Raw genomic sequence first — 26,813 nt, forward strand, 5'->3', positions numbered from 1 at the left:
CATGAGGTGGGAGGGGGTTGTTATTACATGTGTGGCGAGGTGGCGATGGGAATGAATAAAGGCAGACAGTATGAATTATGTACATGTGTATATATGTATATGTCTGTGTGTGTATATAAATGTATACGTTGAGATGTACAGGTATGTATATTTGCGTGTGTGGACGTGTATGTGTATACATGCGCATGTGGGTGGGTTGGGCCATTCTTTCATCTGTTTCCTTGCACTACCTCGCTAATGCGGGACACAGTGACAAAGCAAAATAAATAAATAAATAAATAAATAATATATATGTATGTGTGTGTGTGTGTGTGTGTGTGTGTGTGTGTGTGTGTGTGTGTGTGAAAGTGAGTGGATGTGTTTGTTCATTTGTTTCCTGGTACTACCTTGCTAACCCAGGAAAAAATTATCATCTCCTATTGTTCTTCCCTTAAAGAGCAAACATTCTTGCTAGACATCAAGAGTGCCTAAGAGGATGAGACTGGTGTGACCAGGCCATTCAAAAATTGTATGCATTTTGTTTCTGAGGTGAGGTAAATAAAACATACAATTCCAAACTACTCTCATGAAATTACCCAGTGATGCCCACAAAAATACATATGCATATTGAGTAATAGTGCAACAATAATACAGTGACACATGTGCAATCTCCTGATATGTAATCTACCTTTTATAATCAATCATCAACATTCAAAACAATTACCAAGTTGTGAAAATTCTTCCGGATACTGCGCAACATGCCTGGATATGTTGGTCTCAGAAGTTCTCCTGTTGATACTGGCCACTTGCGATAGGCTTTATCTGTTTCAATATTATTCATCCACATAATAGCTGTGTCACGAATATCAATACCATATTCTTGATTGCTTTCGCTGACATCCAGATGTAGCAGTGTACTTAAAGATTCTCCATACACTCCTGTTGAAGAGAAAAACAATACTGTTCTATCATATCCATCATCTCTAAGTTCTATTCTTATTTACACAGGGTGGAAACAGCCTCATACTGAAACTCACACATCCATATGCTAAATGTGTTAAAGAGAACAGGGGTACCCATACTAATCTAAAAAATCTTAAAATTTTCATATTGCATGCTAAGTAACTTCATCAAACAACAAGTCTCCATTCACATTTCTATCCTCACACACAAAACATATCTGATGCACATGATAATGTTGGAAATAGCAATAGTCTGTCAGAAACATAAGGAATTCATCACCAAGTACAAGTTATCACCTCAGCAAGACTACAGTTGTGACGTGACGGGCTAATGTAACAATGTATACCAAACTGTACTCCACCAAGCATGGAAGAGAAGATGCTATCAGGCAATGACAAAATCAAGGAGAAAATTACCTCAACCTTTTGTTTTAATACTGCAGGAATTCACAAGCTGAAGCCACTTGCTATCAGAAAGTACAAGAATCTAGGGCATTTTAGAACAGAATCACACTCCCTGTCAACTACAAGGACCAAAAGTCCAACTGGATGACCTTTCTTATTTTGACCTGGTGATTCCACACAATGCTAGCCTGTCCATCATGGCTCACCTTAGGTCCATAAAGTTGGAGGAGGCCATGCTTGTCATGGGCAACACTACAAGAAGTAATCCAAAATTTCACACTTTCTAATAAACAACTTCTAAAGTGTCTCCACAAGCAGAAAAGGAAAACCATGTCTGACTACTCTAAAAGTCTGAAAATGAAAGATTTTGTAAACGACTCTAGCAACACCTTGTATCAAGTCAAAAAAAAAGAAACTATCGCGCAGAGCTGGAATAAATAATGGCCAGAGACTTTGAACTAAGTCTAACATTACTAAATATCTTTTGAATAATTTTGGCCGTGAATGCACTGCATATGATATCAAAGAAGGCAAGACTGATGTAAGAATCAACGTGGGTGCTGAGGACACAGGATAAGCTGACAGACGAAGAAATTTTAAGCAACAACAGTCAAGACATTTTGCAAGATGAGGAAGGTAAAGAGGAGGAATAAAGGATGAGAAAGAAAGTAGTAGCCACCTAGTCAATGGGCCAACACCCAAACAATTCTGGCAGGTTGATGATTGGTTGACTATCCATCAAATGTTGCCACCTAACTAGCTGTTTTTGATGAACTCCATTAAGGATGTGATCTAAAATGATACTGATGAGTCAAACTTATGGAGGACCTTGGTCTCTTTTAGCCAAGATACAGTGCCACTGCATTCAAGTCCACGCAACCTCCCCTTACATCTGCACCATCATCATCATCAGACAGTCTTACCTACACTGTGCTATGTTCAACCACTCTAGCACCTAAAACAGATTTCCCCAACCATCTTCATCTAAGAATTATTTTATTGCAGGAGCAGCAGTTCCCTTTCCTCCCCTCTGCATCCAAGCTGGGAGAGTGTTAACTCTTGTGAATGTATATACTACAGAGTGCTGCACAGTTTGCACAATGATAAGATTCTCACCATAATACAACATCAAAAATCCAATTAAGCTCCTGTACCTGTATATAATTCATAAGCACCATACTACATTGGAGGGTTTTCAGATAATTTGCAAATTTCAGTCTTTAACAATGAATTTGGTCAACATGATCACAAGAGAACGAGGTTCCTCCTTAAGTATCATTCTGCATACATTTTTTTTTTCTTTTTTTTTTGTCGCTGTCTCCCGCGTTTGCGAGGTAGCGCAAGGAAACAGACGAAAGAAATGGCCCAACCCCCCCCCCCATACACATGTATATACATACGTCCACACACGTAAATATACATACCTACACAGCTTTCCATGGTTTACCCCAGACGCTTCACATGCCTTGATTCAATCCACTGACAGCATGTCAACCCCGGTATACCACATCGCTCCAATTCACTCTATTCCTTGCCCTCCTTTCACCCTCCTGCATGTTCAGGCCCCGATCACACAAAATCTTTTTCACTCCATCTTTCCACCTCCAATTTGGTCTCCCTCTTCTCCTTGCTCCCTCCACCTCCAACACATATATCCTCTTGGTCAATCTTTCCTCACTCATTCTCTCCATGTGCCCAAACCACTTCAAAACACCCTCTTCTGCTCTCTCAACCACGCTCTTTTTATTTCCACACATCTCTCTTACCCTTACGTTACTTACTCGATCAAACCACCTCACACCACACATTGTCCTCAAACATCTCATTTCCAGCACATCCATCCTCCTGCGCACAACTCTATCCATAGCCCACGCCTCGCAACCATACAACATTGTTGGAACCACTATTCCTTCAAACATACCCATTTTTGCTTTCCGAGATAATGTTCTCGACTTCCACACATTCTTCAAGGCCCCCAGAATTTTCGCCCCCTCCCCCACCCTATGATCCACTTCCGCTTCCATGGTTCCATCCGCTGCCAGATCCACTCCCAGATATCTAAAACACTTCACTTCCTCCAGTTTTTCTCCATTCAAACTTACCTACAGGTAAAAAACCTAATAGAACATCAATCTTTAGAGAATGACAAATTTCAATCTGCTACACATGAGTTAATGACAACTTCATAAGAGATACCTAAACAGTGTCTCCCTTTTTTTGTGCTCATGCTTTCCCTTACTGTTCACCTTCTCAACACTATTAAGCTAAACAAAGCCAAAGAAAATGCCACCTACCATTTCACACTCACTTAACCATTATATTTTTTTACACTTGAGTTCTTGCTTATGAACATCAACAGACCTACTTCATTACAACATATGTAAATGTGTAAACTTCTAGCAAATAAGCTATGCCCTAAGGATTATGAACAAATACGAAACAGCTTCATCTGATTCTATATCAAAACATGATCCTTAAAATTCTAATACATCACCACCTTAAGGAAAGTCCCAAAACTAACTCTTATACATACCACAAGTTACACAATTCAATTATATAAAATAAAAGAAGCTGATAAATCAAAATTTTGACTCACCAAGTTTATGAAGACCTCCCATTACTCTTTCTTCAGTTCGGATATGATCAAGCAAGGTGTATATATTGGTATAGTCCATGTCAAGATACATCCCATTGATGAACAGAGCAGCATCAGATGGGTTCACCTCCATTTGAGAGCTGAGCTGGTTCTGATTCTTCAGAATTTCTCTCTTCATTTTGTCATCTACCTGTAAATTTGACATTCAAAGCACACACGTATTGCAGTCATAAAAAATAAATAACAGCATTGGTTAAGACTTCATGATGACTATAAACTGTAATGTCTACACTTTTATAATCTAACGCATATATAACATAAGCTGAAGTACATTAAGCAACTTTATATATTCATTCTAACAATGAGTTGTAGAGTATTTGTAGTAATGTGCTTTACAGTTTGCCAACAAAAAGACATGGGTGACGTTCTTTTTCTTTCATACACGTTCACTATTTCCCACAAGAGTGAGGCTTTGAGGATAAAAGATCCTCATTTGTCTCTTAATTTCATTCCTTCATTAGGAAAATAATACAAGGGGGGAGATTTCCAGCTGGAACTTGGACAATGTACAATCCATAACATAAGTAAGTTGATGGTTCAACACATCTTATTAGATGTGTAAATACAAGAGAGTTTGTTAATCTTCATCATACATAATGGTTAATATGCAATCTGACTAATGCTAAACCTTCAGGAGTATACATAAAAATAAAAAGCTTTACTATCAAGTCATCTTTCTAAGAAAAAGTAAAATCCTTATATACCCTACCATTTGGGACATTTTTTTTTTTTTTTTTTATACTATGTCGCTGTCTCCCGCGTTTGCGAGGTAGCGCAAGGAAACAGACGAAAGAAATGGCCCAACCCCCCCCATACACATGTACATACACACGTCCACACACGCAAATATACATACCTACACAGCTTTCCATGGTTTACCCCGGACGCTTCACATGCCTTGATTCAATCCACTGACAGCACGACAACCCCTGTATACCACATCGCTCCAATTCACTCTATTCCTTGCCCTCCTTTCACCCTCCTGCATGTTCAGGCCCCGATCACACAAAATCCTTTTCACTCCATCTTTCCACCTCCAATTTGGTCTCCCTCTTCTCCTCGTTCCCTCCACCTCCGACACATATATCCTCTTGGTCAATCTTTCCTCACTCATTCTCTCCATGTGCCCAAACCATTTCAAAACACCCTCTTCTGCTCTCTCAACCACGCTCTTTTTATTTCCACACATCTCTCTTACCCTTACGTTACTTACTCGATCAAACCACCTCACACCACACATTGTCCTCAAACATCTCATTTCCAGCACATCCATCCTCCTGCGCACAACTCTATCCATAGCCCACGCCTCGCAACCATACAACATTGTTGGAACCACTATTCCTTCAAACATACCCATTTTTGCTTTCCGGGATAATGTTCTCGACTTCCACACATTTTTCAAGGCTCCCAAAATTTTCGCCCCCTCCCCCACCCTATGATCCACTTCCGCTTCCATGGTTCCATCCGCTGACAGATCCACTCCCAGATATCTAAAACACTTCACTTCCTCCAGTTTTTCTCCATTCAAACTCACCTCCCAATTGACTTGACCCTCAACATATTGACAGTAATAAAGTCCAAATGAAACCTACCTTTATCCTAACCAGTGAACGCGCAAGCATTGGAAAGTTCTGCGCTGTATGAACAAAGAGACTAAGCTGTTGATCCTTAGGTGCTGACATGATGCGCTGAGCAGCTTGCATACTCAAATGCTGTAGCTGCCAGACTTTCATTGGTGCCATTTCATGGCGTGACTCCACTAAGTGCTTTTTCAACTGATTCAGTTCTTCCAACTTTTCTGGATGAAGAGACCTAAAAAGAAAGATCAGGAAAAAAATTAACAAAATATATCGAAATATGTTCAAGTATTACAATACATCAAAAATTAGCTTCTGCCAAACTATTCTGATATAATACCACCTTTAATTTTTCTCTCAGGGAACGTGGAATTTCCTTCCATTCCTGAACTTCTTAATAATCCTCTAATATAACCCTGAATTCAAAGAGAAAGTCTACAGTAACTAAAAGGAAAAAAGGGTGTTCCATGGAGTACTTTATTACCATCAGTGCATTACAGTTATTGGGGATGAAATATTGTCTGAAAAATAAAATACTAAAAATAAATTAAGTTCAAAAGCCAAAGGTGAAACTCAGAAGCCATGTTAAGTTCTAGTTTACACAATTTCATATGTGGCCTAACTCAAGCAAAGTCCAAGCAAAAGTTTTAGGTTTTATGCTACTTAGTTCTTCAGATACTAGGGAAAACTGCATGATGTTATATCAGTATCTGACTAAACTTTAAAGCTATGAAAATGTGACAAAAGGCAATGGATGAAATACTGGTCATGCAATGTAGGAAACACAAAGTGTTCACAGGTTCTTATTATTTATATGACCTTGCTCCCTGTGGAATTTCTCTTGTGATAACCCCTAGTTGTTTCTTCTCATAACTTACGGCAATAAAAAAATTCAGCTGTTATATCAAACTATAAATTCAAGATTTTATGGTAATCAGTACATATGAAAATGAAAGCAACTCACTCTAACTTGGAAAAGAGGAAACCCTCAACCTCCACTTCCTGCTCCTCATCCTCTTCATGTCCTTCTCCATCCTCTTGAACTTTAGTGTCATCCTGAGCCTTGTATTCAGTGCTTTTGATGGCCAATTCCACACCATACCCACTCAGTCGAACTTTCTTTGAAGATCGATTCTAAGGCAACAAATAATTCATTCTGCATACTGATCAACAAAATCAATGTGCATCTTTACCTCAAACATGAATAAATATAATACTAAAAATCTTAAATTTCTCTTACATAAAACACTGGTATCATCCATGTACTGCATGGCATCATTCCTTTCATGAACAATCATCTGTAATATTATATCTTTAATTGCCTTCTTTACTTAAAACCTAAATTTCATTCATTCCACATTATAAAATAGAAATGTCTTTGAGGCTATTTTTCTTTGCTTGAAAACTCAGCAAACTGCAGAGGTTTGTATGCTCTGTGCATGCCACCATTCTCTCAATCACCATTTCCCCATACAGCTTACCAAGTACACTCGACAAACTTACACCTCTGTAATTTGAACACTCAACTTCGTCCCCCTTACCTTTACACTAATGCATTATACATGCATTCAGCCATTCTTCAGCACTTCACCATGATCCATACATACATTCAAAATCATAACCAACCAATCAACAAGTTATACCCTTTCTTAAGAAATTCAACTGCAATACCATTTACTCCAGCTCTCTTGCCAGCAAAGCTTTCACCACCTCTCCTCTTGCCACCAAACCACTTGCCCTGATTTTCTCACCTCACATACTTCTCCTACCAAAAACACTGTACGCTGACAAAATATCATCAAACACACTCAACAGTCCAAAGTACTCATCCCATTGCCTCCCCACTTCATTACTATCTGTTACAACCTCTCCATTCGTCCCCATCAACGATGTTCACATTTGTTCTCTATTCTTTTTAAGCTATCAACCTCTTTCCAAAACATTTTATCCTCCCACAACAAACTTACAACTCTGTCACTTGAACAGTCAGTTTTACATATCTATTTTTCTATCTATAATTACCCCAGAACCAATTTCAAAGAAAGGCTCCTGCAGCCTAAGGCTAAGTATTTCCAGTAGCAGGAAAATGAAGACTCCTTTGGAGAGAGAGAAGTTCTTTGAAGAGACTGTACTACTACCGACAGAGCCTCACCAAAGGTGACTTTTCGCTCATGGTATAACATACAGCAGGCAGAGTCTGGAAACACCCACTATTACAGTATCAATATATACTTGTATATGCATACATGTCTGCTGTTATCAGACCCCACCTGCTTAAGGTTGTGCCACTGGTAAAGTGCCACTTTCAGCATGGTTTTATGATTATCAATGGATGAAAAGTACAGTGCCTCTGCCAATGTTTTTACTCCATAAGGGTCCATTAATTCCTGCTAATAAGTGCAGCACAGCCTTGAAGCTGCTGTAGTCCTTTCAACAGGGTTCTGAGGTTATATCATGAAAATTATATGAAGGTGAAGTCTTCACAATTTGTTGTTCAGCACTTTTTTTATCAAAAAATCTATTCACAATCACTGTTAAGTATAATTTGTGCTAAGGCCACCCTTTTGATGAAAGTTGCCAGAAGAAAAGGATGTCAGAGAGAGAGCCAAGTATAAAATAAATTGATATGGATTCTTACTTTTATCCGATGACGGAGAATATAATCCACTTTGCCATCACTCACAAGGTCCTTCAAAGCTTGATGAAACTTCTTAAATTCTGCTGATCCTAATTCACCATACAGCACCACTCCAACCTAATCCATTAGGAAATTGTTAAACATAAATAAATCTACAAGATGAATATGTTAGTAAAATAATAATGAAATGGTATACAACTTTTCTATACAGGAATTTGCTCTCGAATATATTGTCATCATGCTGACTCAAGCTCCACCATATCAATTCTAATTTGAAACTTTCATTATGAGTTGTCTTTACCATAACAGTGCCTTGCAAAAATCAGTCCACAATTAGTTCTTATATACAAAACTACCATCTAACTCCTACATCTCAATGTTATATACAAAAATACTACTTCATTCCTATTTCTCATTGCTAACTCAAATTCAATAATCCATTAATCAACTATGATCAAACATCCTACTTTCATCTTTCTATCACATATGATTCCGGAAAACACACATCCCATCAGATATCATAAAGAATAAAAGTGCACAAAAACATCCTTTCCTTCATTTATATATTTCTAGACCTCCAAATCCTGTACCTACTTTTCTAGCATCTCCTAAGCTATTCTCAACTCCAATTAAAATGCTTTAACTACACAAAGGAATTTCGCATTTGTCAGTTTGCGTTTAATCCATATTTGAAGAAAAGTTATCATAGATTAGTATGGATGATATGTACACCAACAACTTTCATGATGCCCTTTTCTTATAAGAATGACCAAAAAAGTTATAAGTCATATGGCTACAAGCTTACACAACTGATTAAGGTATATTGCAATGATTCCAGTAAAGTATAACATGCCCACAATAATGATAAAGACACGAAGCTGGGGTCTTGCCAGATGATTCTCAATCTTTGAATGCATTGGAAGGCTCATAAAAACATATTGACTACTGAAATTACAGGTCTACATTCAAAAAAACAAAGATGAAAATGGTAACAACGTTATCAGGGTACCATATAAACTTACTCCACTTCACGCAGACACACTACTTATCATGTCCAGTAATGCACACGTTATTGCTCTACCATAACTGTATCTTGGATCTCCACACCTCCATATCACTTAATATTTTTCTTTGTTTCAGAACATATTGTTTACCTAATTCCTAAAAATGAGTTCCCCAGTTATTCTTTCAAGCTCTATTCCTACGAAGCATGTGCACTAACACTACAATAATTTTCATTCTCTCATGCTTTAAAGCTAAAATAATAAAACTCTCATACTTACTCTCAACTGTACAAGAATTTAAAGCTAGTCTCAACCAAACAAAAACTTAGCTAACACAATGCCAAGCAATCATCTTTTCAAACCAGTTATCATGCATCAGAAGGCCCCTCCCTTCCTCTGCAAACTCATAAATGCTTACAAACCCAGTCTCACACCTTTCATCCTATTCCAATCAAATACAAAACTACCTTGGCATTTTCTCCTCCAGGAAAATGATGATCTACTTCATATGTGATGGGTTTGTCTCCAGTTTCCTTTTGAACAAGCTGTCTCATTTCCTCAATATCACATGTCAGCTTCCCATTTACATCTACTGCAGCTCCACACTTGTCACTGCTTGGCAGGTCTCGATCAAGACCTATCTGATGGTACATTTCAATCCTGGGGGAGTAGGCTCGCAACGATAAGCTGAGCTTTAACAAAGCTAGCTGTGATGGGGACAGGAACTGTCCTGCTGCTGAGAGTGTCTCCTCAAATATTTCCTTATCACTTTCTGTTTGGATGAAGCCACAATAAAAGCTTTAAGAGAATTAACTAAAACCAATAAATAAAATCAATAACAAAATATATACATAAACAAAACTAACTTAAATGACAAGTCACTATTTGTATCATTACGAAAGGAAACTCTTTCATCAACTGTATATGCCATTGCAAATAAAAACTCTGTCAAAACTAATTCTGTGGAATGGACTAGGTACATAAAGCCTTTCAAATCCCTTACATACAACCTTAATGCCTTGGTGTTTTAAAGGGAAATATGAATTTACAATTATATGAAAGCTGTTTACCTTTTCACACTGCACACGAGGGAGACTATCTCTAACAAAACCGACATAATACTTAAAATGCATTCATTGCATTTTATCTCAAAAATAATTTCTCTCCCAACCTCACCTGTACATTACTAACCCTACTGCAATTCTCTTAATGCAATTATCCATCTCTTCTGTGGTTTACTCTCCTTTTACATTTAAGCATACCATATAACCTCTTCATCAAACAATCATCTGTCATACATTCAAACAACCATACCATCCTAAAAGAATTTCATCAGTGTAACCATCTAATGATTTCTTCATAGCACATATCCTTTCACCTTCAGCGATCACTTTATCCATTCTCCTAATTCCTTCTCTAGAGTGCTACACACATTATCATCTCTACATGCATTTCTTACATATCCTGCCCTATACCTCATAAAGAGGACTAGCAATCCTTAATACTCCTTGATACAAGTTTCTTGCACTGTTTGCACTTAAATAATTTTTTTTCCCCATATATGAAAGTTTTCAGTTCATCTCCAATTCTCCTCCCCTGCAAGACTCTACTTTAATTGGCGACCCTCTTACTTTCATCCTTAATGAAATTTGCTCCTAAATATCTAAACTCATTACCAATTTCCAGTTCTTCCCATTCACTGTGACATTCTGCCCCTTTCAAAACTAGAAACTAGAGATTTACTGGCATCATTCTAAGTATTCACCTCCTACATACAACAACAAAGCAACTGATCATTCTCGTCAACTCACCTCCTTATCAGCTGACAGCACAGCATCATGTACATACAACAAATGAAGTAAATTCATCTAGAATCAGGTACCCATACACCCTTTCCATTTCATGCAGTGCTCCATTCATATGTACATATGACCACCATGTTGGCATCACACAACCTTAATACACAGATAACACATGAACTATTTCCTTTATATTTTACAAGCATTCAGAAGTATTTCACATACACAATACTGAGTCAGATCTTCTAAGAAAGCTAACCAATTCATCATATAACTTTATACATCCATAAATGTTGCATGCACTTCATACCTTTTCTCAAGAACTTTATCTAATATCTTAAGTCTTAACAGCAATCAAAAGTCTTCCCCATAAACAATATACAATGAAGTTAACCTAATCCTGAAACAACTCTCACAATCCATAAATGCTGCATACAATACTTCCTTTTCTCCAAACTTTATCAACTACTTTATCAGTACAAAAATCTTGTTTACACACTGTATCCTTTCTAAACCCACTCTGCTCTTCACCTGTACGGCATTCACTAATCATCTCAACATGATCAATCATTATCATATCCAACAAAACCAATTACTCTAATTGACTTATCCCCCAGTAATCTGTACAATCAATTTCACTGCCTTTACCTTAGCAGAGAAGAACAATTCCTGCCTTCAACTAGTCATCAGGCACATAACCACTTATCCTTGTTTTCATATACACCTCCCAAATACACTTAAATGGAGTTTATCAGCACTATTCAACTCATTCATCTGTCCTTCTATACCTCCAGCTTCTTCACTCTTTTAAAACATTATTGCCAGTCAAAACTGCGAATATGATCATAAAAAACTGTTGAAAATTACATAAACTTACTATTCTGGAATACTTCAGGATCTTTCTGGGCAACCATCTCTACAAAGCCCCAAAATGTAGCAGGGCTCTCCTCTCTCATGTATTCTGCTGTTTCCAGTAATAAGGGGGTGTGACTCCACTTAGCTGACAAATGAGTTGTAACAGGCTTCACCTTGCCTTGGCTATCAACTTGTCCACCCATGGCCAGGAGGATATATAAAATCCACATAGTGCAGAGCTTAATTTCTCTCATCCTTGTGACTGCTGTTGAATTTCAAAATATCTTTACTGCAATAAATTCCTAAAAATGGCATGGACCTAAGTTTATTTAATATTTCAACAACAATGTTCAAAAAACTTTTATGCCAGTTTGAAAATACAAAAATTTTTGATATATCAGAACTATAAAAGCAACCCACAATAAGATTATTGAAGTGATACCAGAGTATCATGTCTTTACAAGCCTTTTTTGAACTCTCTTACACACCATAAAAGAAAAAATGGAAACTAGTTCTACTTCACATCTTAGTTATAAAATTTCAAGTTTACGTCTAAAATGAGGTTAGTTAATTTTAGAGTTCTGACGCCACAAAGTAACATCTCACATAGCTGATAAAAACTAACAATTTTCAAAGAAAATATCTTTATAAATTAAAATACTCAACTAAGAAGCTTAAAAAATAAACAAATGAATGAGATAAAATGTCAAAAATTATAAAATTCTACTTTACCCTAATTTTGGAGTTTTCATTTTTCTACCACAACTTATTCTGGAAACAAACTGTTCATGCCAATAGGAAATGAATTCCAAGAGTAAATTTGGGCCCATATATTCTAGAGTTCTCCTCATGCATATCATAATGAATTTCTTGTTCACATTCTGGTTAACAGAATAAGTGATTTAAGTGGTTTCCAGAAGTTCTGATTTCTGTAAGTTAACAATTTTCCTCAACTTGGCAGCTGGTTTAAACAAAATCATGGTATTCTAGTCTGTGCCTGTGGATGACTTTCATGGCAATATACTTAGTCATAGGTAAAAAGACAGGCATCCCCAACATAACTCATTAATGGATAGGGCAAGAAAAAGAAAGGGCTGTGATGTCAGTGAATGTAAAGTACTGAAAATCAATAAAATTTGCCAAAACCTTTGAAAAGCTAATCTACTTTTTCATAGGTGAGACATTTACCTTATTCTCAATGTTATTTCATAACATGAAAGAGATTTGGTTTCCTCCTGTCTTACATATGATGACAGTGTGCATGAAGAGTACGACTATTGTTTTAATGAATGTTCAAGAAAAAGTTTTTATCCACTATCCTTTAGAGAATAACTTTACAGAGCACATGTTTTGTTGCTAGAAACAAAGAAGTTTTTAGGAGGGTACACTACCTCCTATCTTGCAATCTTATGTGAAACCCACACTGAGGGGAGGGCTTTAAAGATCTGGGAAAATATTGAGTTAATTATAACAAATTTCAGGTAAGACCAAGTTTGGTCTTTATTCAAAAATGTTATCTTACCTTATATTGGTGGGTACAAAGCTTCAATGGTGACTAAGAATTCGTCGAACCTCTACCTCAGGACCATCGATTTTCTTTAAATTAGCCTCTCAACTGTGACTAGCTATCTTGCACTAAAATGAGTGCAGGTCCACAACAATTTTCAAAGGGGTGCACACATCAAAGGGACATGTTCCAGTCACTAAAAAAATGAAGAAAAATATATCTAATGACTTATGATGTAATGAAGTGGGATCCAGCAGAGAAATTATCACCAAGAACATTTATATTCATCCAATATTGCATATGTACCACCTTGTGCTCCATCATCATAATAAGATATTATCTAGATATGGAACTATTGTCTCAAAACAGATTTCTCATTTCTGGTACGCAGTATTTTCCTATGGTGTCGTCTGGAATAAAAAAAATAAAGGGTAGAAGTGAAACTTTACCCTTTAACTTTTTCTTGTGAAAATCATGTTTCAGGTGTGTGACTTAAAGGGCTTTTTAATGTTGTGCTACATAATTCAAGCAGAAAGAATACCTAAATAACTGGTGTAGCTTAACCTTAACCCTGCCCAATTAAGCTGAAACTCCTGTCATAAAAATTCCTTTTCTGGAAGTTGTGCTACAAATGTACTTTTTATAAAATAAAACAAAATCAGGCAAACTACATCTAATCATTCAAAATCCATACTAAGGTACTGTGCCTCAACTACTAAAAACATAATAGGAGAATGTTGCTGACATATGTTTCATAAATACCTTTTTCTAGCAATATACTGGTGGAATGGAAATAGTTAGCTAATATCTTATTACAATAAAATCATCGCATAATTCATACATATAACATGTTTTGCCAAAATCAATATATATGTAATGCACTGAAACCACAGCTCCCTCTCCACATCCAGGCCCCACAAAACTTTCCATTGTTTACCCAAGACGCTTCACATGCCCTGGTTCAATCCATTGACAGCACGTCGACCCTGGTATACCACATTGTTCCAATTCACTCTATTCCTTGAGCGCCTTTCACTCTCCTCTGTGTTCAGACCCCGATCGCTCAAAATCATTTTCACTCCATCCTAGGTCCCTCTACCTCTGACACATATATTCTTTGTCAATCTTTCCTTACTCATTCTCTCCATGTGACCAAACCACTTCAACACACTCTCTTCTGCTCTCTCAACCACTCTCCTTTTATTTCCACACATCTCTCTTACTATTTCATTACTTACTCGATCAAACCACCTCACACCACATATTGTCCTCAAACAACTCATTTCCAACACATCCACCCTCTGCACAACCCTACCTATAACCCATGCCTCGCATCTATATAACATTGTTAGAGCCACTATTCCTTCAAACATACCAATTTTTGCTTTCTGAGATAACGTTCTCGCCTTCCACACATTCTTCAATGCTCCTTGAGCTTTCGCCTCTCCCACACCCTGTAAAAAATAAGGCTTTGAGAGAACAGTAGCAAAACTGCTTATTTCCTCCCTTGAGGTCTGAAGAGAGAATGAGTCTAAACAGATTACCTGTATAAATTATGTGTGCCCCAGTAATACCCCTCAGCAAAACCTACTCTTGTAACTGCATGTGGAAATGAAGCTATTTACAAGTTTGTTCTGTGCAGCTAGAAAAATGTATCTAAAAGTTTTCAACAGTTAACGGGTTCAGAGCACTCCAGGATAAACATATGTAAGTGGGCAAAAGAACTTCAACACACTCCAAACACTCATCAGATGTAATTTCTATGATTGCTGATGAGATAAAATGACATTAGAAATAACAGAATAATGGGAGGGCTATGAAGATAAAGGAAAGAGTGAGGAAAAAGTTAGTGAAACAAATGCATATATCACAATAACCTTCGAAAACCTTGTGTATCATCCTTTAATAGCAGAAATTTAAATTACATTCAATGTTTTTCAAAAAAGCTGTGATTGTTTTGGTAATGCATTTACATTCATTTGCTTCGAGGTTTGACTATCCCAGTGAAACAAGTCAATTTTAATGAACACTTCACTGAGTTGGGGAAATGAGTCGGCAATGTTGCTGATATAGTTTAACTATAACATTGAAAATTCAGATAAATCTTTGCCCCTTTGTCAACTCAGGTGAGCTTTTATATGTTTGGTTAAATTCTATAACGTGTCCCTTATTTTTATAATAACCATATTCTTCCTTTATCTTCTCAGATGTTCCCACCAACTACTTATCAATTAACAGAGTGAATACTGACCCATAAAAAGTAGATATTGTTTCATAAGCAGAGGTGACAACAGAATGCCCTAGTCTACCAGCCACTTTGTGGCCTATGGGTCAGTGCTCTATATGCCAGTAAGGGAAGGTTAGCCTACCAAATAAATGAGCTTAACCCATCTACACCTGAAAACGCCTAATTCAGACTTCACACATCACTAACACAAGAAAACTGCTTTAACAGGGACAATTTTGAAAGCTGCTTCTCTTCCTACACATCAAAGCTCTGAAATTCTACCTTCTCATGTCTTTCCCAATACACATCGAAGCTCTGGAACTCTACCTTCTCATGTCTTTCCCAATAACTACGACCTTGCACATTTCACAAGGCAGGTCTTTTACTCTCAAAAATTCATAAATACTTTCCCTTGTCAGTTTTTCCATTTCATAATTCTCTCTACTTCAATAAAGACATGGCCTTGATGTGGACTTTTGTCCGTGACTGGAGCCTTCAACATAAGAAAAAAAGTTACAGAGTAAAGCAGAGTAGTGGTCAAAAAACTGGAAACTCGTGCCTCCTGAAATTTTCTTTAATTCCAGTTTTGGACATCCACATTTGGAAGTTGAACCTATGTTTTTCCATTGGTTTTAACCTAAACTAGCAAACCAAACCAAACAAATGTGTCCTAAAATTTGCATGATGTCCAAAACAGTGATAATACCAAATATTCTACCAACTTTTCCTTGCCGTCACTATCATTTAAAGTTAAGAGGGCAGTAGGCATGACTGAAACGCAAGCAATGTAACCAAAGCAGTTTATGGAACAATGCTCCCTCTTCGTCCACTCAGTAAAGTCTACCTTAGCTTACCAATGAATCCTGCTCTAGGATATGGCTACTTATATTCTAGAGGCTATATATAGTTCCCTGTGATGACAGAAATTCCGATTAATTTCTGAGGTATGGCGAGATTCTTTAGATTTTGTTGAAACTTAACAAGCATTTTACCTCATTTTGCACTACTCAATCCCATATTTGCCCTCCCAAAAATGCTTTTTATATTATTCAGTACAATATAATTCATGATCCTATGCTGTTTTTTTAGTTTTCTACAAAGGGTATTCTGGCACTGCAAAATAAAATGACCCATTTGCCAAAGCTAATGCTGATGTGGAGCTGAACCAGAACTTTGCTTTTCATATTACAAAATAACCACTCCATACTGATCATATGATAGACAAGGAATTCACATCAAACTCCATCAGCCGTGATATATGAAGTTTTAAGCATACACGCTAATATACTTTGCATCTACTTCCGTAACTATTTCTATGGTGTCCATAAATTACATATTAGACTAAAGTTGTTCTATTCATCCTATATTTCACTTCTTAAGGCAGAAACAAATCAGAATAATTTTCAACCCACTTTTCTTGAAAATAACAACTGAGAACATTTACCAGGTTATTCAAGTCCACATTTTTCCTAATCTTGAAAGCCCCATTTAATCTCAATAAAGTCTCTTATTTTGAAAAACATACAATTATGCAACAAGCAATCATCTATCCACATTCTTTCCTTCCATACAATCCCTGACGTGCCCTTAGAAACTAGCTATTAATTGTCACATATGACAATTATGCAACAGGTAATCGCTCCCCTGCATTGCAATTATAGTCCTGAAATATAAGCTTACTATATGAAGACCACACACCATTGTTTCATATCTTAAAATCTGGGTTGACCAAGTAGCCTGCAGGTCAAAGGCCAATGAAGCATTTTGCCTGCTGTTGCATCATCCACAGAGTTCCTTATCTGAATATTCAACTTTCAGTCGTGCATACGAGTTCCAAACACTTGCTTTGTCTAATGTTCGGTTATGGTATAGCAACTTCCAAAATTTCAATTAAAACTGAATAAACACAGTTTCATATCTACAGGGTTATATCCACAGATATACAGAACTTTGTTAGCTTTCCGAAATCATATAGTGAGTTTCGTTTAATACGCAAGTGATCGTAATATTTCTTGCAATAAACGACAAATATGAAGGACTTAAGTCGTGTTTATACCTGTGAAGAGGAATACGTGTTATATCTAATACTTTGCAACCCTCAGGAAACTGAAGCGGCTTAGACCATCGGCTACTGTCAATTCGTAAACATTTCAGCAGCAACACATGTTTATAGCTGTAACAATAACTATAGAAAATCGGATCCTATATCATCAATTGAGGTATTTGAATGTATGTTATAATATCAAAATTTTTATACGATGCTCTTTTGTCTCCTTCTTTATCTTTACTATTTTATCTATGTTCATTGTTATCCAATCAGCGGCCGCCGTGTACTGATGATGATGCACTGCCAACTTAGAGACATTTTCGAGAGGAAACCAAATTAAATGTGATCGCGCGTTTAATTATACCACGGTGATGAATTATTCTCAGACCCTTAGCTGATTTAACTGTCTATTCTATTTTCCTATCCATGCTTCTGGTAAATAACTGGATGTATCTTTATAATATTGGAAATGCAATATGTACGCGTTCTGCAAACAGATTTTAAAAAAATGTGAGTTGACCTTAGTGCTAATTTCTGATAGGTAAGGCAAACTATAGTTTCAACACCTCCTCGTTCTCAATTTAAAGTTTCTTGACATTATTTTTAGATCCAGTAAGAGCATGCGATATTGAGAATTCTGCATACCATAACATTTCATTGTTAATATCTTAATATGCAAACGAAAGTTTTTCATTGTAGACAATCGCCAATGTTTTAGAATATATTTTGATAAATTCTAGAGCAGTTACAAACGCCAGAATATATTTTTGATATTCTATAATTGCATTGCATGATAATATCTACGAATGTAAACTAACCATCTGCAACATATTGTCAAACTTTTAACACCTCGTTGAAGCGCTTGTCTAACTGCTTCTGTATTAATGATAATGATAATGATATATGATTATGACGATAATGATAGTCATGATAATGATAATAACAATAATAATGATGATAATAGTCTATTAATCAAATGCAGCCAAAGGCCAAAATGCTTGGACAGAATACATACAAAAAGGACGAGATGTGTGACTGTAAGAGGTGTGTCAAGCTGTTCACATTGGTTGGAGTGGGGTCATTCCTACTGCGGTCTGCACGAGCTTAGATTGGCTCTATGCGACAATGGTGGTGGCGACCTATAACCCGCGAGTGAGGTAAATCACGGTAGTGAAACACATGTCTTTTAGTTAATTAGATTTATTCATTTACCACCAGAAGTGCTGTGACGTAGACAAAACGTTGCAGGAATTTGGCAAACGCCTTTAATTGTGGGTAAGTCTGAGGCAAAGTACCAAGTTGAGGTGAGAGGGGCCCCTATGTGTTGAATAGGTAGATACAAGCATATCACTGAATGGATCAGAAACCATTTACATACTCAGAGATGCTTTTGCGTCAAACAGATTTATTTGTTAGGAGCTCTAAGAATCTTAAGGGGACCCCTCGTGATCCCGTTCCAATTAAAGACAGTCTTATGAATTACATTTCTTAATTGAATAAAGGATATATATATATGTATATATATATATATATATATATATATATATATATATATATATATATATATATATATATATATATATATATATAGTTTTTTTGTAAATCCTTCCCATAGATTGTCCGCTTTGAAATGCCCGCGCCAGGTACCCTGGTGTCCCTCTGGTGGTGAGTGTGGCAACTAGGTGTAAATATGAGTCAAATGTTGCAGACTCCAATTTACTTCGTAATTTTTACCATTTATTTGCATTTTTTATCGATATCGGTAAGTTATGAATTGTGCAGTTATATATTTATTGTAGAAATGTGTTATAGGTTAGGCATAATGTAAGTAAGGTTGTTAATATCTTTCAGAGATAGTTTAAATTTAAGTGTTGGAGATAGACCACAATTATTAATTCCATTTTACCATTATTACAGCTATCGGATTATACATTAGGCACACTATGCATGGCCTGGAGGCCCCATGCACATTATATAAGTGGTGAATTATAAGACTGGCGTCTTTAAGGAGCTATTCTGCTGGAGTGCGTTAGAGGAAAAAAAAAAAAAGATGGTTACCCACCCAGGATAAAGGCATGTATATCTTATTTCTTATTTTTCATTTCTAATAACCTTGCTTGTCAGAAGAACCGTGTTGAGGAGTCTTATGCCCAAGACATTGGGTTGCAGCTTGCAACCTGGTAAGATTTCATTTCTAGGATGATGGATTTATGATACGTGTTATAGAATCGTTGATGTCACTGGAAAGTCTGATTGAAGTTTGGAGTTTACTTATTCCATCCCAAAAATCAGTCTTTCATTATTAGGGGAGAAGTTGGGCTAGGTGATGGAAGATGTAATATGCCTATGAATATAGAAATGTCAAGATAACCTGACTTATAATGCTACATATGTCTTGTAGGTTCTATTACTGGTAAGATATTATATTTATCAAAATATGTATTCCAAGTAACCCCTATGAATCATTTGGTTAGGAAGGTAAATATCAAGTTTAGATGTTTATTGAGATGTAGGAAATTTGGCTCTGTGTGGGACACATTAGCTTTAATTCCTATCCTATATTTAAACATCTGAACTCGTCCATCATATTTTCTAAACTCAGATTCAGACGTTATAATGCGAGATGGCATTACGTGGAATGCATAATTGTTAAAGGAAATTAAGCATTTTTAGAACATATAGGCAAGTTGTCTTGTATTACAGCTTCACTCTGTTTGTATATTGATTTTCAAGGAGAGTAAGGCTGTACAGAACTAGCTAACGTCACGTGATCGATTGTCAGCCGTCAGCAGAGGGGTCACTTTTTCAGTGCTGTCTTGTTCGTATATTTAATTGTCAGCTGTCAGCAGAAGAATCACCTTTTCATTGGTCTTGTTCGTATATTTAATTGTCAGCCGTCAGCAGAAGGATCACTTTTTCAGTGCAGTCTTGTTCGTATATTTAATTGTCAGCTGTCAGCAGAAGGATCACTTTTAGCGCTGTCTTATTCGTATATTTAATTGTCAGCTGTCAGCAGAAGGATCACTTTCAGCGCTGTCTTGTTCTTATATTTAATTGTCAGCTGTCAGCAGAAGGATCACTTTCAGCGCTGTCTTGTTCGTATCCTAGTGTTGTGTGTAGCTTTTTACAAAGATTTCTTTACGATACTCTCACCTGTGGATTCCCTGCACTCTCAACTGTTGATGTAAACTGCTTTTATCTCACAGTTTATCTCTATTTTAAAGCCCTGTCCACTCTATAAATCCCAGACCCTGTAACAGTTTGAGACAAGTATGTGAGGAATCCATTGGTACCACTTTCGCATCACTAGAAAAAAAAAAAAGAAAATTACCCACTAGTTGGGTAGCAAAACCATTATCCTTATCATCTTAGTTTGCCAGCTAGCTAGCGTCCGCTAGTTACTTACGGCTTGGTAGATAAGAGAAAAGAAGATGGCTGAAAATCTGACATGTGTAGTATAGGTAGCGAACAAATTAGTTAGCTAGTTTTCGCCTAAAGAGGCTTTGTCATTTCTTCTGCAAAGAATTAGCCCGTAAATGTTGCTTGATCCTGTTTGACACATTTGCTGTGTTTGTATTTATCGATATGTGAATCCTGCATAGACTTGTGAGAGTAGACGCTTGCTGATAGTGTCATCTAACATATTTATTATGTGGTGATTGACAGCTGCTGTACGACAGTAGATCTAATCACACCAAGAAATTTTAAATTGACACTTATTGGTATTTTTTTTTTACATGGCTTGTCATTTGCATATTAAAACATGCTACCCGACCTATCTTCAAGAAGAATGTGACTTTTATTAGTGGCCATATATCTAACACTTCTAGTCACTCAATGTTCTCTGTACCTTTAATCCTCCTCCTTCAAACAGTGTTATCAGCTGACATGAACATATTAGGTACGTGCACGCGAACTCCTGTGTACATGACACATACCAGAAACTGTATTGCTATTTTAATACGCGCGTTTTGCCTCTGCACAGACAAATTTGATTCTGCAGTTTCCGATTCTCACTTGGGGTTTTATACCCAGATTCTGTGTGCATCTGTAGTCTAGTTACGTACTGCGAGTTATTCAGCCGATGTTTCTTATCGCTGCTGATCGCTGATTATGCTTTAAGATGTACAGTGTGACATTTTAGGAAATCTAAGGCTCGTAGAGTGTGGTATCCATAACTCCCACAGATGCCTCAGGTAGATCGATTCTGGCCAAATTTTGAGTCTTAAGAAATTATATATGATCCATCGCAATGACCCAGAACGGGATTTTGGTCCTTAGGAGGTCGAAACTTGCATTTTTTTTTTTTTCAGTCAGGGTTACTTTAGATAATTAATTACCAGATTTGTAGTAACCAAACGTCAATTTGATTGGACGTTGTTCGTACTGCTCTGATTGTTCTTCATAAACGAGTCATTTATAGTTGAAAGTGTGTTAACATTATAGATCTTTCAGCTTCTTATTTTCATGGTATACGCCTTAATCTGAGACTTGAATTCATACCGAGACCAAGCTTTAAACGGTGAAGAAATGAAGCCTAGAAAGATGTAAATGTCAAAAGAAGAGGCGAAAAAGGAGGATATACATAGCATTTAAGAAATGGATGCGAGATTTATTCTTGCATCTTAAGTTTTCATAAGACAGGGTATAAGACCAGCAGTCCTGCACAGAGGGTGTCAAATCATTCCGGGCATCACTCCAACACTTTAAAAGTCAGGAGGGTGGTACTTCCCTGGGCGACTGCTGTCCACAGCCAGCCTGCTGACACGGAGGGTAAAAGTTGGTTCCCGGGCATCACTTTAACCCTTCCAAGACAGGAGGGTAGTACTCTCATAGGTGGCTCATAACACCGGTAGGGTTGTAGCATGAGTATACAGAGCGTAAAGTAGTGGAAAGATTACATATACAATGGCTGTAGCATGAATACACACAGACCCTAAGGTTGTAATGTAAATACACTCAGTGAACCTAAGGTTGTAGATAAGTACAAAGGCCCTAAAGTTGTAGTTGAGTTCACATGTCCAGAGGTTGTAGCATGATTACACAAGATCTTAGGTTCATATGAGCACAGAGGTCCAAAGGTTATAATGATGAATACACGACCCTTATGTTGTAGATGAGTTCACATTTCCCAGGGCTGTAGTATGAGAATACAGAACGTAAGTTGTAGCTGTGGCATCTCGGGTTGCAGTATGAGCAAACCATTCCTATGGTTGTAGAATATATATATATATATATATATATATATATATATATATATATATATATATATATATATATATATATATATATATATTTTTTTTTTTTTTTTTTTTCATACTATTCGCCATTTCCCGCGATAGCGAGGTAGCGTTAAGAACAGAGGACTGGGCCTTTGAGGGAATATCCTCACCTGACCCCCTTCTCTCTTCCTTCTTTTGGAAAAAAAAAAAAAGAAAAACGAGAGGGGAGGATTTCCAGCCCCCCGCTCCCTTCCCTTTTAGTCGCCTTCTACGACACGCAGGGAATACGTGGGAAGTATTCTTTCTCCCCTATCCCCAGGGATAATATATATATATATATATATATATATATATATATATATATATATATATATATATATATATATTTTTTTTTTTTTTTTTTTTTTTTTCTTTTTTGCTTTGTCGCAAAAAGAGGAGTGATGGAAACAAGCCTTGATTATTGATATAGAACTTTTATCATCTGGAAGTTTGTACATTATATTACAGAACGTCAAAAGTGACTAAGTCATATACACATTTTGATAGGAGTTGCACCGGACGTGCTGGTTGTGAGAAACCACTCCCTCCCCCCACGTCCTTAACCGTAAAGGCATATAATACTGAGCAGACAGTGGCCGGTGTGTGAAGCCAGGTGTGAGTGACGAAAGGATGTGAGGGGACGACATCTGTGGGTGATGATGCCTCTGGGTGACGGCAACTGTGAGGGACGACACCTGTGGGGTGATGACACTTGTAAAGGGGACGACAGATATGGGTGACGATAACTTTGGGTGATGGCACGTGAGGGACGACAGTTGTGAGTGACGAATGGTTGTGTGAGGGACGACACCTGTAGGTGATGACACTTGTGAGGGACGACAGCTGTGAGTGACGAACGGTTATGAGGGAGGGACAACATCTGTGGGTGATAGATGAAGACAGCTGTGGGGGACGACAGTTGTGAGTGAAACATCTGAAAAATACAAACATCAAATGTCAGTGACGACAGGTGTGAGGTGCACCAGGTGTGAGTGACGAGAGCTTCGAGGGACGACAGGTGTGAGTGACGATAAGTGACCATAGGTATGAGTACGAGCAACTAAGTAACAATGAGTGGTAACAGGTGAGTAACGACAGGTGTGAGTGACGACAGATATGAGTAACGCGAAAACTGCCGCTGACCATAACTGAGTGACAACATCTGTAACAACTGTGAGTGACGACACATGTGAGTAACAACCGTGACAATGAGTGACAACGGGTGTGAGTAATAACTGTGGGTGACGACATCTTTGAGTGACGTCACTGAGTGACGGTAGGTGTGAGTGACTACCATGAGTGACGAGTTTTTTTGTGACAACAACTGTGGATGACAAATGAGTGACGACAGGTGTGAGTGACGACAACAGTAAGTGAAGACATGAGTGACGGCAGAAGTAAGTGATGACAGATATGAGTGACAACATATGTGAGTGACAACAGGTGTGGTTGATGACAGCTGTGAGTGACGACATCTGTGAGTGACAAATGTGAGGGGTGACGTACGTGGCGACAGATGTGAGTGACGCTAGCAGTAGGTGAAGATATACATAAGTGACACAAATGGTGAGTGACGCTCACAGTGAGTGACAGTGGGTAGACGACGACATTTCTGAGTGACGATGAGTTGTGAGTGCCACAAGCTGCGAGTGAGTGTCACCTGCCTCGAGTGACGTCGACTGCTGAGGATGCCTTAGCTCCATGAGCGATGTCACCTGTGAGTGACGCCCTGATGAGTGACGACAGATGTGACATCACACGACCGAAAGAATGACGACATTAGCTTTCTTTTCTTTTGAAGGGGGACATCATGAGGAGCGATGTCGTTTGAGCGACGTAGCAATTATGAAAAAAAGAGAAAAGGAAGTCATTTGGAAATGACGTCAAGTTATCGCATTTGCGACTCTGTTCGACTGGCGCGCTCAGCTACGAAATGGAAGTCATCTTCGAGGGCGATGCCATCAGCCCGCGCACGCGCGCGCGAGAGAGGCGCCCAGAGAAGTGACCCGTGTGAGGTCAGCTCTGGGGTTGTCGCGCCGTTGTGTGATGACCTCCCCTCCCCTAAGGCCCAGCCTCGGATAGCTGCTAGGCCAGCTGGCTTTCAACGAGAGAGAGAGAGAGAGAGAGAGAGAGAGAGAGAGAGAGAGAGAGAGAGAGAGAGAGAGAGAGAGAGAGAGAGAGAGAGAGGCGCGGGGCAGCTGTCTTTCGCGTCGGGAGGGGTCGGTCAGTTGCAGGTGTGGACGTCGTGCCAGACGGTGCAGGTCTTGCACTCGACGTAGCAGCACCAGTGGTATTTGCAGTGGCACCGGTGCCGGGTGTGGTGGGTGTGGGAGGTGTAGCCGCGCCCACAGCACATGACGCCGCACCCGTCCACGCCCTGGGAGGAGGCGTTGCATCGCCTGCCGTCAAGAAAGATATGGGAGGGAAAAAGGGAAAATGATTAGATAATGACATCCATCACAGGAGACGTTTGTACTAGTCTACACTCGAGTTGTTCACTCGATTAGCACATTCACTCGTGGGTTCTTACAGTCGCCTATACCTGTCCATGTTGGTGATATGTGGCAGGGATGGAGTCTCCACACAGGAGGATGGGTTGTGATATGATTTTTCGTTCATTCTGTCCACGTACAAATATCATTAATCAGTCTAGCTGTTATCTTTTTATCATTTAAGTCATTATTATATCCACTGTCAGTGTCCGGTGTACCATTTTTCTCCTGTTCATGAACAGGACCATGACCTTCGTAACGTACCTTATGCATCTGTACAGCTCCCTCCCTAGTGTACAAAAAAGGGGTGATTACACACACACACACACACACACACACACACACACACACACACACACACACACACACACACACGACCACAATCCCAGCTCTTGCACTCCCACATGACTCCCCTCGCTCACACCTAGCTTTTGACACGTACGCACTACACTCTCACACATTCCCTTCACACACACACACACACACACACACACACACACACACACACAGAGTACTGTCGCACTTACTCCTCTCACACCCTGAACCTCTTTCGCTCGCGCACACACACACACACACCTACGCTCCGACACCGAGATTATAGCCACGATAACACAGACATGCCGCATTACCGTCGGTTACCTCATCCTTGGACGCTATTTTGCCGAGGTTTGGATATCGGACTCCAGTTCGCCCTGCGTGTAGCACGGTAGAGCAGAGCGATTTTTTTTGGGCTAGGTCTTGCTATGCACTCCCATGAAGACATGTCCTCCAGTCCGGGTACCGCTGGGTCTGAAGTGCGTAACTTCAGCTGTGTGATCGTACGTGGATGGGGGCGGTGCTGTCATGCGCCGCTCGCCAAGCCGTTTAGGTGATAATCACCCTTTCCCCCCACCTCCTCCCACCTTGGGCACGACGGTACGATCGTTGCGCCAACCCCCGTCGTCGTGCTCAAAGGATTAAGGGTGATTGTATCGCTCGCTGGGACAATTTGCGGATGACATATATCGTGTGTGTGGGGGGCGAGACAAAGCATATGCGACACGCATAGAAGAGAGCGTGGAGTGGCGTTGGTATAGCAGGAGGTAGTGCAGGCGGCGTTGATGGCAGGTTCTATTCGTGGCGTTGATAGCAGTTGCTGTCGTAGCGTTGATAGCCAGTCCTGTCGTGGCTTTGATAGCAGGCGATGTAGTGGCGTCGATAGCAGACACTGTTCTAGCTTTTATAGCAGGCATTGTAGCTATGTTGATAGCAGGTACTAAAGCGGCGTTGATAGCAGGTACTGTAGTGACGTTGATAGCAGGTACTAGATATATCTACGACTCCTGTAGCAAAAATAGGTCGTTTTGGGTCGACCTGTACCTCGAAACGACCTCTGCGTTGTTAGGTCTGGGTAACGAAGCCAAA

At 38.6% G+C, this 26,813-nt stretch overlaps 2 protein-coding genes across 9 annotated transcripts in view; both read right to left on the minus strand.

Annotated features, from left to right (window-relative positions):
- Uggt (UDP-glucose-glycoprotein glucosyltransferase) overlaps positions 1-17,775 on the minus strand; it is a 73,946-nt gene extending 56,171 nt beyond the window's left edge. For 2 of the 6 annotated variants that reach the window (XM_071693373.1, XM_071693370.1), the window contains exons 1-10: positions 17,666-17,775; positions 14,758-14,836; positions 13,398-13,578; positions 11,898-12,140; positions 9,689-9,993; positions 8,218-8,334; positions 6,544-6,713; positions 5,595-5,814; positions 3,943-4,132; positions 704-918 (exon numbers count right to left, since the gene is read on the minus strand). In XM_071693373.1, the coding sequence (XP_071549474.1) occupies positions 704-918; positions 3,943-4,132; positions 5,595-5,814; positions 6,544-6,713; positions 8,218-8,334; positions 9,689-9,993; positions 11,898-12,129 (1,449 nt within the window). In that variant the 5' untranslated portion in view covers positions 12,130-12,140; positions 13,398-13,578; positions 14,758-14,836; positions 17,666-17,775. Of the gene's footprint in view, positions 1-703; positions 919-3,942; positions 4,133-5,590; positions 5,815-6,543; positions 6,714-8,217; positions 8,335-9,688; positions 9,994-11,897; positions 12,141-13,397; positions 13,579-14,757; positions 14,837-17,665 lie in introns of those variants that run through there. The other 4 variants (XM_071693371.1, XM_071693368.1, XM_071693369.1 and 1 more) reach the window with 3 other exon arrangements.
- Positions 17,776-23,342: 5,567 nt separating this feature from the next.
- LOC139765665 (protein Wnt-11b-2-like) overlaps positions 23,343-26,813 on the minus strand; it is a 315,866-nt gene continuing 312,395 nt past the window's right edge. For all 3 annotated transcript variants that reach the window (XM_071693375.1, XM_071693374.1, XM_071693377.1), the window contains exon 7: positions 23,343-25,316. In XM_071693375.1, the coding sequence (XP_071549476.1) occupies positions 25,142-25,316 (175 nt within the window). In that variant the 3' untranslated portion in view covers positions 23,343-25,141. The remainder of the gene's footprint in view (positions 25,317-26,813) is intronic.

Source organism: Panulirus ornatus, chromosome 55, assembly GCF_036320965.1.
Source record: "Panulirus ornatus isolate Po-2019 chromosome 55, ASM3632096v1, whole genome shotgun sequence".
NCBI classification, from domain to species: Eukaryota; Metazoa; Arthropoda; class Malacostraca; order Decapoda; family Palinuridae; genus Panulirus; species Panulirus ornatus.